This window comes from Salvia splendens, chromosome 15 (assembly GCF_004379255.2).
Source record: "Salvia splendens isolate huo1 chromosome 15, SspV2, whole genome shotgun sequence".
NCBI classification, from domain to species: Eukaryota; Viridiplantae; Streptophyta; class Magnoliopsida; order Lamiales; family Lamiaceae; genus Salvia; species Salvia splendens.
In genome coordinates, this window is record NC_056046.1 from 22,449,688 (window position 1) to 22,461,879 (window position 12,192).

The 12,192-nt window shown below is 37.3% G+C and overlaps 3 protein-coding genes across 4 annotated transcripts; 1 reads left to right on the top strand and 2 right to left on the bottom strand.

Moving 5' to 3' along the window:
* Positions 1-617: 617 nt before the first annotated feature.
* Positions 618-2,196, bottom strand: LOC121766875 (GDSL esterase/lipase At5g37690-like). The gene is made up of 6 exons (XM_042163109.1): positions 2,189-2,196; positions 1,844-2,091; positions 1,561-1,688; positions 1,252-1,491; positions 920-1,169; positions 618-829 (listed from the first exon to the last, which is right to left on the bottom strand). Exons 1-6 carry the CDS (start codon positions 2,194-2,196, stop codon positions 639-641), a joined length of 1,065 nt encoding a protein of 354 aa, XP_042019043.1. The 3' UTR covers positions 618-638.
* A 1,774-nt stretch (positions 2,197-3,970) lies between these two features.
* On the top strand, positions 3,971-6,616 carry LOC121769134. The gene is made up of 5 exons (XM_042165834.1): positions 3,971-4,877; positions 5,078-5,136; positions 5,249-5,377; positions 5,638-5,773; positions 5,991-6,616. Exons 1-5 carry the CDS (start codon positions 4,179-4,181, stop codon positions 6,357-6,359), a joined length of 1,392 nt encoding a protein of 463 aa, XP_042021768.1. The 5' UTR covers positions 3,971-4,178; the 3' UTR covers positions 6,360-6,616.
* Positions 6,617-7,370: 754 nt separating this feature from the next.
* On the bottom strand, positions 7,371-10,565 carry LOC121768472 (THO complex subunit 4D-like). 2 transcript variants are annotated; one of them, XM_042164999.1, is made up of 7 exons: positions 10,352-10,565; positions 9,544-9,774; positions 8,614-8,757; positions 8,461-8,529; positions 7,982-8,169; positions 7,821-7,874; positions 7,371-7,735 (listed from the first exon to the last, which is right to left on the bottom strand). In XM_042164999.1, exons 2-7 carry the CDS (start codon positions 9,733-9,735, stop codon positions 7,576-7,578), a joined length of 807 nt encoding a protein of 268 aa, XP_042020933.1. In that variant the 5' UTR covers positions 9,736-9,774; positions 10,352-10,565; the 3' UTR covers positions 7,371-7,575. The 2 variants fall into 2 exon arrangements, with proteins under 2 accessions (XP_042020933.1, XP_042020935.1); XM_042165001.1 differs by lacking the exon at positions 10,352-10,565 and having other exon boundaries at positions 8,970-9,680.
* Between the last annotated feature and the right edge of the window lie 1,627 nt (positions 10,566-12,192).

A 12,192-nucleotide genomic window follows, 5' to 3' on the forward strand; every position in this document is an offset into this window, starting at 1 on the left:
AGGCCCGAAATTAGTAGTTCTCGGTTGTAATATGATGGTGTTTCTACTTGGAGTTACATGTTGTAATAGTGTAGGAAAAGTCTACTCAACTTATTTCCAATATTTTTCCTCGTCAACATTTGTAATTTAAAGCTTAGCTTGAAATACTAAAATCTCGTGTTCTTTGGTTACTCAAGAAATAAATAAATATCCCTTCATTCTTTATCGAATTTCTAATATTTATTTCATAACTCTCGAGAAATTAGATCTCGGCTATTACATTATTTGACATTACTCCCTCTGTCTTATAAAAATATGCATTCTTTCATTTTTAGTGCGTTCCATAAATATATTTTGAAACTTTTTTCTTTCTACCGAGGTAAGACTCATTCTTAACTAACAATACTTTCATTATTTTTTCTTTTTACTTCTCTCTTACTTTATCAATTGTGCATTAAAATATATATCCAACTAAAAGTGCATATTCTTGTGGGTTGTGGAATGGGGGAAGTATTTCTTACCGAAGATTAAGAGATAACTTAAGGTTTATCAATGATATTCATAAATATTTTTAAATAAAATAAAATTTATCAATGATAATACTAATAAAGAGTAAACTATGTCTGGTTGTATTTGTATGTAAATGAGAAGTGATTTAGTTAATGCGTGGAGTTTGGAAACATAATGTTAAAGAAGTGGTTGGCTAGGACAACATTAGCTGCATCCGATGGGTGAAATGCATCCCAGAAAACATAGTCATTTCGGTTGTCGCATAATTTGGAGTTTGGCAAACACAACCCTCCTAGCTTGGCCTCTACTTTGCAGCATGATGTGTTTGATACCTTAAAACCTACATATCATCATCATAAATATCATAATCAATCTGTTCAAAGTGTGAAACGAAACGAAATGAACGAAATGAGTGGTCGAGATTAGGTACCGTATGTTGAGGGGTTGTCGATAAGATGTAGCACCGGTTGATAAGTATCCGCAAATATCATTTTGGAGGAAGGAAGGTGTGAGTTGAGAGTGGTGATGAGTTGCTTCACTTTGTCGTTGAAGTGTTGGACCCATTGATTGACTTGGTTTAGGCATTGGCCGTGGCTGGATTTCATTCTCTGCGATGGGATGCACCCTAGTGGCCCTAGTCCGTGGAATATCATCTTCCGCGCGCCTAATTGGTAAAGCCTCTGTCACGTTGCGATATTTAGGTGATCAAGAAAGCTCAAATTTTTTAATTCGAGGTTAATATTTGGAATGTACTATAATTACCATGAGTTGTTCGGCTAAGGTTGAGACGAGGAGCTCTAGAAACTCTTCATGAGTGAACTGCTGGCCGTCTGCGAGGAATGGCTGTAGAAAATTGTTAACGTAGTCGTTGCTGCCTATCCCAATGAAGTAGACTGCTTCGTTGCATAGTTTGTTGGCAGCCTCGTCTCCTATTTTCGCCCTCATCTGCAGCTTCGTCCTCTCAAATTTGTCTATCTGATCGTCCAACGACAGCCTTTCTATCTGTCGTTAAACTGGATGGTCAGCACGTGAATAAGAAGAGAAGAAAAAAATAGAATGCTAATGGCATACAAAGTAGAGGCCGGTGTCGTTGAGGATGCCAGCTCCACCAGAGGCGTAGTTTACGCCTCTGAAGATGGCGTCGTCTGTTGGTGACAAGGAGAGATACGGAGGTGGTGGCGGAATCCCAAGCTTGGCAGCTGATATACATTTTTCATCAGAAAATGAACAGTTTGGTAGAAAAGATAAATAAACTGAATATTATAAGAACATATTTATATTTTAAGTCACTTTTGTTTATAAAATTCAAAGATAGATGAGTCATCTATTCTATCAAACTGCTAATTGCACTTACAAATAATGTCGCCAATAGTCCTTCCGTTGGTGAATCTTCCGGTAGGTTTGGCGGCATCAAAGTCGATGCCGTAGTGAGGGTAGTCGGATTTGGCGAGGGAGAGTTGCAAGTAATTGTTGTTCCCTACTTCCGTCAACGAGTCCCCAAACACGAAAGTCACTAGTGGGGCTGCCGCCGACGCTGCCAATGCCATCACCATGGCTGCACCAACCATCATCACTGCCGCCGCCGCTGCCATCCTTCGCTTGCTAGGAATAGCACTTGTATGCCATAGAATTTTTATACTGAGTTGTGGAGACAACTAGTCCTACCCATTTCTAACCAAGTTGTTCGAAATCAGTAGACTAGTTCATTTCTCTGTAAATTGTTGGCCAACTTGTCGAAACTCCCTTCTATTGCATAATTACATTGTGTCATTGAGACAAGAATTTGGGTTACAAATTGTCGATAATATTTCATGTTCATTTTCTTTCTATTACAAGTTTGACTAATAAATGAAGTGATAGTAGTACGTAGATTCTCTGGGGATGGATCCCCTGCTGTTCCAAAAAACACAGCAAATTGTGTTGTGGTATAAAACGCAGCAATAGACAAATGAAACGCGGGACTTAAAGTGTAAGGGTTTTTAATTCTTTTTCTTCAAACTACTTTATTGATTATATACCTATATATATAAAATATGCAAAAAGGAAATGAATACGTATATATAGGGTTGTGATCAAGATAGAACCAATCTTAAATGTAGAACCAAGACCAAATTTGGATTGAAAACATGATTAGTGGGGTGGTTAGTGGGGTGGTTATAACCGATGCATTGTGATTATGTATGAAATTTGATCTTGACCATCCTTTTTCCTCATCCAATGGATGAAATGTAGTTCTAGGTTATACACTTTAGATTGTTTTGTATATAAGACAACCATATATATATATATATATGGTCTTGTTATGTTGAAATTTTTAGCTTAATTGAGAATTGAGATGCATTTTCAGTCACTCATCCACAAACATTTTCGAAATGTCAACTGCAAGTAAATTATGTCAACTCGAGGGTATTATTGTCAATAGCCTGCCCATTAAATGTCAATAGCTTGCACATCAAATGTCAATAACTTATAGTTGACATTACATGACATGAATTGTATATGCAGTTGACATTATATGTGTGTAGTTGACATGAATTGTATATGTAGTTAACATGGATTGTATACATAGTTGACATTATATGTGTATAGTTGACATGAATTGTATATGTAGTTGACAAAAAAAAATTAAAAAAATTAAAATTAAAAAAAATATTTATTAAATAAAATGTACCATGAAATTACCATTCTACCATTTCATAAATAATTAATCTAAAAATATTTTTCATCAAATTCTGAACCACTACAATTATTACACGAGGCTCTCGCAAAACCACTAAACTTACATTTATAAATTATACAACTAACATTTACAAAATATCCGTATTTAAATTTATATACTTCGACGCAGTGTCTTTTTAAATTAAAAGGAATTTGCCCCCAAATTAGCTACTTATTACTGTATATTTTTTTTTTGTTTTTAAATGACAGTATTTGATTGTTTTCTAGGATTTGTTTATTTTCATTTCTTTTTTTGTGCAATACATATTTATTTTCATTGTGGAACACTTTTTTAATGTAAACACTCAAAAACACTAAAGAATTTCATTAGATTGATAAATTAAAATATTTACTAATTATTATGATGATATCAAGTAGCATATGTATGTCTTATTTTTGGTTTAATATTTAATTTTATTTTACACTTTTCTTATAAGTAGCATACATAAATATTTCATTGAAAGAGTACTTTATTTTTTAGTGTTTAAATAAAATATAAAAAGGCTATAAAAGAGGAAGAAAGACAGATAGCATATCTGGATGCAATTCATGGATGGTGAACGACTAGTATTAACACCTAATCAGTGGACCCCACCATTTCTGTTCACTTTTATTTCCTATCATTCCCCATGAGCGAAAGCGAAGATGTCCTAATTTTAAGTTAGAATCCTAATTTTCTAAAATAAACTTTAAATAATCTTTACTGCATTTAAAATTATGGGCAGGCAAAAAGCAGAACAAAATCAAACTTAAGAATAAGGAACCCAGTTGTTCTTGTTAACTTTTAACAAAATCACAAGTTGAATACATAATTTAGCTAGTTAATTAAGTTTCTTAATACGTTAATCAGAAACAAAAAGAAAGAGTGAGTACTGATTTAGCTTTACAGCTCCACAAACGGGAAGCTTCTTCCGCTCTCTCTACTTATCTTCACCACTTAAACTTCTACTTGCAACAAACTCTTCCATGAAATGTCTGTTGCTTGCGGCGTCGAATGCGTTGTCGTTTTGGGGTGCCTCCGCTGGGCATGGAAGCGCTGCACCTACATCGGCTCCTACGACACCGAGAGCTGGGCCGCCGCCACCTCCGACGAGTTCGACTCCGTCCCCCGCCTCTGCCGCCTCATCCTCGCCGTCTACGAGCCCGATTTGCTCTCCCCCAAGTACGCCCCCGCCGGCGGCTACCGCCTCAACCCCGATTGGGTCGTCAAGCGCGTCGCCTACGACCACACGCTCGGCCACGCCCCGCCCTACCTGATCTACGCCGATCACGAAAATCGCGAGATCGTCACGGCCATCCGCGGCCTCAATCTCCTCAGCGAGAGCGATTACAAGCTCCTGCTCGACAATCGGCTGGGGAAGCAGATGTTCGACGGCGGTTACGTGCACTACGGCCTGCTCAAATCCGCCACGTGGCTGCTCAACGCCGAATCGGAGACGCTGCGGCGCCTCTGGGAGGAGAGTGGGAGGTGCTATAAGATGGTTTTCACGGGGCATTCGTTGGGCTCAGGTGTTGCCGCTTTGTTGACTGTGATTGTAGTCAATCACGGGGATCGATTTGGGGGGATTCCGAGGAGCTTGGTCAAGTGTTATGCGGTGGCGCCGGCGAGGTGTATGTCGCTCAATTTGGCCGTCAAGTATGCCGATGTTATCAACTCTGTTATTTTGCAGGTGATTGCCTCAATTTTTGATTTCTGATTCAATTGCCTAAATTAGGGCTTAGTTTAGGCTGTATTGAATGAATGAGTGGGAAATAGGAATGTTTTTTCTTCAAATGGAGAAAAACTTGTTATTGGATTTGTGCTTCTTCATTAACTTCTCAGTATCATTTTTCACTGTTGAAAAGAGCTTGTATGCTATTTGCTGTTTAGGATGATTTCTTGCCTAGAACACCCACACCATTGGAGGATATCTTCAAGTCTATTTTTTGGTAAGCTATGAAAAGATTACAACTGATGCTTTACAGTCTCGGTTTGCCTTTTAGATGATTAGTACATTCGAAATATCATTTGAATCGTCGTGGTCTTGATGCTTTGTTACAGTTTGCCCTGCTTATTGTTTCTGGTCTGTCTGAGGGATACATTCATACCTGAAGGTAGAAAGCTCAGGGATCCAAGAAGGCTATATGCGCCTGGCCGTATATATCATATCGTCGAGAGGAAATTTTGCCGGTAAATTACCAACTTTAGCCCTGCTTTTAAGTAATGGAGCACAAATCATTTATGCAGTTTACAATAGTACTCATAATCTGCTCTGCATTTTTGATATGCTTAAAGGAAGAATGATTTCTGAAAAAACTTGTGCTTTATGATTTTTAATCTACCTGGGTTTTCCTCGCCATTATTTGGCCTGATTGAGTGCTTTCGTTAAGAGGCATCAACCTACATTCTCTCGATTATCTCTTTGAGAGTGAAAACACTGATTGGTACAGATGTGGGAGATTTCCACCAGAGGTCAGGACCGCTATTCCTGTCGATGGCAGATTTGAGCATATTGTCTTGTCGTGCAATGCTACATCCGATCATGCTATTATCTGGATAGAACGAGAGGCAGAAAAGGCCTTGGGAGTAAGTAAAGCTAGTTCCATTATTTCTCTTTCCTTTTTTGCTTCTATATTTCCTTGTATGTGGGTGCTCTCGATCTCGAAACATCTGGATGCATCTGTCTTAATAACTTGAGGCTGTCGAGCACAAAGAAACGATCTTTAGTTATTGCAGCTCCAAGCCCTACCTCATTCTTAGAAATATCGATTATAGTATTATCACCAAATTCTTGTATATGCAGAATTTAAGGGAGAAGGATGCAGAGACGGTTACAACCCCACCTAAAGTGCAGAAGTTCGAGCGGATTCTGACATTAGAGAAAGAACATAAGGATGCATTAGAGCGAGCTGTCAGTCTAAATATACCTCACGCGGTGACGTCTGCTGAAGAAGAACCCCCAGAGGGGGGATCTTCAACAGGCAAAGGGCCGCCCCGTGAAGATGACACTGGGCTGGAAGAACAAACAGATAAATCATTTTGTAAGAACGCTAGGAACAATTGGAATGAAGCAGTTGAGAAACTCTTCCATAAGAGCGAGTCCGGGAAGCTGTTGCTCAAGAGGGACGATTCTGCCTCGGCAAGTGGCTCTGGATCAACAACAGAGAGGTGATCACACTGCATAGTTGCTGCTTTATGTTACATAGTATTACCATTCTTTCATGCACAGGAATTGTTGTATAATACTATCGTTTTTCAGCTGTAAATCTTGCAAAGCATGCATTTTTTCTCCTTTTGTTTGATCAGCCGTAAATTTTGCAAACATATGTTCATAGCATTCTTTCTTCATCGGGGATTGTTGTATTGTACTTTCGTTTGTTCAGCTGTGAGCAAACATGAAGATAATTCAATGCAAAAACACAATTTTTACTTTTGGTACGTGACCTTTGATCTCAGACATTAAGTCATTGGCCACACTAGGGCTGTCAATTTTTGGCATGATATGATATCCCAACACGAATTCGCACGAAATTAATGGATTTGGGTTAAGCTTATTGGATTCGTGTTCTTATTGGATTAACTTATTAAGAACACAAAAATTTCGTGTTGTTTTAGGGTTACCCATTAAGAAATAATATTATTTTTTATTATTTTAAAATTTGAGTTAAGGTATGTCTAGCGTGAGTGAAATGTGAATTTTGATTTCTGAAGTCTGATTTTGTTAATACTTAAATTACTTATCGTGTTGTGTTGGCCTAAGGTGTGGTTCATATCATTAATGGATTCGAATTTAAGAGTAGCAGATTGGGTTCGTGTTCCAGTTAGGAGCTTTCTTAACATGTCATATTCGTGTTTACCCTTATTAGGTCGGGTCGTTAACAGTTGACCATATAAAGACCCAACATGCACAATTTGCCAACCCTAGACCACACTGCATACAAAAATAAAAACTATGGCTTTAAAGATTGCAATGGTACGAGATATTTTGACTTTGGCATCTTTGACATCCAATATTATATCCACGGTTTAACAAAATAATAGCCAACTACATTTGATAATTTCACAAAACTAAGATTTCAGCATCATAGAAATCAACTTTAAACTCGCTTTGAAATTTCTGATTAATAAACTGCAAAGACATAATTTTGCATACAGTATATTTCACATTCTGGCTGCTTCCGAATAAACATATAAACATATTTTATAGTATTATAAAAAGCAAAGGACTACTTTACTATTAAGATAATAGTAATACCATCATCCAGCTACTGAAAGCAATATCATCCAAAGCATTATGTAAAGATAACAGACTTGAGCAGTTGTAAGCACACCCAGATTGTACAGCTAAACAGATATCTCAACAAGTGAATAATAGCTCAAGCCCATCTCTAGGTTTGCATTGCCTCCGCGTGATAACTGTCAAGTTCCTTGTCAAGGTCATCAACAGATTTCTCAACCTTCTTTCTCCATTGTGCACCTCCACGACCACGGCCACCGCCACGACCTGCACCTCCGCGTCCAGTAACAGAACCTCCACGACCTCTGTGTCTGGAATTCATTCAGATTTCAGTCAACTTAATCCTCACATCTGGAAACATCTCATAATGCAAGAACCAAGAAAACAGAAGCTTACCCAGAACCACGACTTGCCGGTGCAAAACCACCTCTTGAACGACCATGTCCAGACCTAAGAAGTAAGAACACAGGAAGAACCGGGTTAGGAAAACTCAAAGAAACTCTCAAAGAAGATTAACATAGAAGGGACATGTTTTTTAAAAGATTTTGGTCACATACGCCATGACAACTGTCCTTTTCTTGCCATTTGCTCCACCCACTACATTAACACGAGCCAACAATGGGATCTCTGCATTGGAACCAACTATCTCTATCTTCATAGGCTTTCCATCCAATTGGACATTGTTGTAACGTTTAAGTGCTTGAAATGCATCACTCCGTCTTGCAAAAACAACTTCAGCTGAACCCTGCTTAACAATTAATGGAATTAAGAAATTGGGAGAAAAAGCGCCTGTAATCAAGTAAAGAGAAAGCAGTGCTAAACTAATAGTTCATCCCAATGAGTCTGATTAATAGCAGTTCGCAAAATATTTTAATTCACCCCGACATTTCAGAGAAATAAAATACATAATACAAAATGGTATCCTAAGCTAGGCGAAATAAATATAAATGATGATATAAATCTACGCAGCCATTGAAAATATCTATAGAATTCACATAATTGTTGAAGAATATTTCAAAAGAGAATATAAACTTACACGTGGGCGCCCATTTTTGTCGAAATGAATGGAATACCGAATCAACTCTCCGATCTCAGAAAACAGCTCCTGTGCGTAACTCTTCTTCAGCAATTTTCCAAAAGAGACCACTCAAAGATATAAAAATTGTCAAATGGCACACGAAAGTTATACCCTAATATCTTCATTGGAAACCCCAGCGTCCAAGTTCGAAATAAATAACTTTGTACCAGCTTCCAATCCTGACAGCCCAGCTGCCTTAAGACTTTCTTCAATCAGACCACTCTGCCATGGAAAGTTCTTGGTTCTGCGGAACGACTGATGCAAGCAAACCAAAACATATTCGAATTGGGAAAAGCGATTGTCAGCAATGACAAGAAAATTATATTTTATCGCTCTTGTAGATAAAGTAGATATCATCAAAGATCCAGGAAGGGGTCACATGAAAATGCTTAAAGAAGATTGGTTATCTAAGTTGAAAATTGAGATATGTAAATTAGTCAATATGGGGATGAAGATTTGACCCACACCATGTCAGTGCCATACAAAAGGTGAGAGCTCCAGTTCTCAAGTTCGGTAAAGGAAAACCACATTCGCAAGATTCTATGAACTGTGATACAACATAAATCTCGCCCCAAGAGTATTCCACAGTATGGTAATGGCATCCATCACAGAGCAGCAGATATCCTTCACAAATTCCCCTCTTATGATTGGCAATACAAACTAGAGAGATCTTGATTTAACAGTTATAGCAGAAAGTTGAAGCCTCAAAATGTTAGGATTTTAATTTGGTGAAAGATCTTAAGTTATCACCTAAGATGCTCCTCTACATAAGATGATAAGTAGACTTCCACCAAATCTCTCACTTTTCACAAACATCCTTGCAGAGTGCTTGACAAAATCCCAAAAGAACAGAACCATCATGAACTTAGAGCATTCTCTACAATATGACTGCTGTTTCCTTCTGAAGAGTTGTGGGCATCTCCCCACGATCAAAAGATGTCCGAAACCTCTCAAATTTGAATTTATAAAACTAGAGAACCTTCATTGAGGCAATACAGCATAGCAGATTTGTCTATGTAATGCATAAGACATCGAGCTTGCCTTGGCAATAGTGTAGACAGAAGGTCGAGCATTCACTCCGAGAGGATTTCTGCGAGGAGCGCCAAATGGAGGCCTTCCACCTCGGGATGACCCTCCTCGACCGCGCCGTGGCCTGCCTTGCCCTCTGCCACCTTTACCAGTATTTCTTCTACTCTTTATCATATCGTCCAAGGACATATCCAAAGAAGCCATAGAAACAAAATTTCAAGTCTTTTTGAAATCAAATGACAACTGCAAAACAAGAGAAAGGCAAAGGCACAACTAATCAGCATGATTCCCAAACACGAAAAGTAACTCGCATAAGACTATAAATTGATACAAGTAATAATCAGCTAGAACAAGCTAAATATTACTACTCCCTGCGTCCCCTAAAAATATGAACTTTTTATTTAAGGAAATTTCTTTTACTATAATAAGACGAGACTCATTTTCCACTAACACACTATTCTTTCTGTATCTCTCCTACTTTCCCAATTTCGCATTTACTAAAATTCAAAATTCATATTTATAGGGGACAGAAGGAGTCATAATTAACTAAGTCAAAGTCAATACACGAAGAATTACGCATAAAATCCAAATATATCGTTGATTGGCAACGAAATAAGAACAGATTTTTAGGTTAAATAATTCGAGAAAAACAAGAAGAATACATATTGCACAAATTAAAACGTAAATTTAAAGTGAAAATCGATTCCAATATGGGTTAAAGGGACTTATTATTTGATATTTCGACAACTCAACATCAAATCAGCACAAGTGGTTACTACCAACATATAAAAGCATATCGATAGAGTAAATTAAAAAATACCTATAATCAGCTTGTAGAAGGCAGGAACCGCAAAGAAATCCTTCGATCTTTCGGTATTAGAAGATCCTCAGGGAAAAAACAGACGCAATTAAACACAAATAGAGAGAAATCTGAGGGCGAGTTGTGAATTTACAAAACAATATGCAGTGCAAATCTAGGGGAGTTTATGAAGAGGAGCTAGGGTTTCAGAGGTAAAAATAAAATAGAAGTACGACGCAATAGAAATTTTTCGTCTAAATATAATTTTATAAGAATATATGGGCTTTATTGGGCAGTTGGGCTTTTTTTTTCTTATTAACTTGTCACACAAAATGTTTAAAAGTTAAAAAATATTTGTGTTAAAAGTCATAGTAATTAATTTTATTTGTTGTTTGATTGTATTTAAAAAAAAACTTGATCCTTAATAATGTGTATTGGCTCATTTCCATAATATTAAGATTAGGTTGTATATCTAATTAATATGCGAGTATATCAACGATACTAAACTGTTCTAATATGTTGATACAAAAAGAAAACACTAAATTTTATTCAATTACATGTTCTATAAACAAAATTGGATAATTATTAGACCCCATATATATCCCAATCTTTCCATATTAAATTTCAAGAATCTTTCAATCTTACAATTAGATTTTTAATTGATATTGCCTATTGGACTAAAAGTCTAAAACAAATCATATTCACCTTTTAATCTTTTCATATTATCTTACTAGTTAATAGCGAATTGAATATTGACCTCTCAATCTTTCCATGTTATCTTCTTGAGTATGAAATTGAAACCGAAAATATTAGTATAATCTTGTGTAGAAAATCGGTATTGATTTCATTTAACTTGTCCGAGAATTACAATATGTATGTCTCTGTTAAATAGGTCAAGGATTACATAAAAAATGGCAAGATTTGCCCTAATACTCATTGCCTAATCAACGTGATTCTACACAATCTCTTGACCCCTAATTGATTTTTCCTTACTTACATATTTTCCTTTCTAACACTCCCTCTCAAGTTAAGTAATGAGATTACCCATACTTAACTTGCCTAATACCTCATGGAAGCTTCTTGCATCGACAACCTTCGTAAGTATATCAGCCAACTGATCTTCAGATCTCACAAAAGGAAGTTCTACTGTCTTGGCCTTTATATTGTCCTTGATGAAATGTCGATCCACCTTGACATGTTTTGTCCGATCATGCTGAACTGGATTTTCAGATATACTGATTGCCGCTTTATTATCACAAAACAACTTACATGACTTCTGTGAGTTTAAGTTCAACTCGGTCATCAAATTCCTCAACCACATGATCTAAATCAACCCACTCTTAATCTCTCGAAATTAAGCTTCTGCACTTGACAAGGCGGCTACCACTTTCTGTTTTTTGCTTCTCCACGTGACAAGATTTCATCCCACAAAGGTAAAATATCCAACAGTCGATTTTCTGTCATTTGGGTTTCCTGCCCAATCAGCGTCCATGAACCCATGAATCTCTAAATATCCATGATTCTCGAATAGAATCCCATGGCCAGCCGTCCCTTTCAGATATCGAACAATCCTCAGTGTTGCTTCCCAGTAAGCTACTTTAGGTGCATGCATGAACTGACTAACTACTTGGAAGGGCTTGGAAAGAGACGAAAACGTGATTAGAATGCGGATCAAGTTATATGGAATGATAACCGAACCGGTCGGATCAGTTAGCAAATGTCGTTGCCACTTAATCACTGCAGTCTTCCTCCCGCTCTTCCTTTCTTACCAAAGTAATTTGTAAACTCCCAATTTTGCACAACTTTAACAGTAAAGCGGCATGTTCGGGGTCGATCCCATAGAGAAGTTGGTGTGTCGAGTG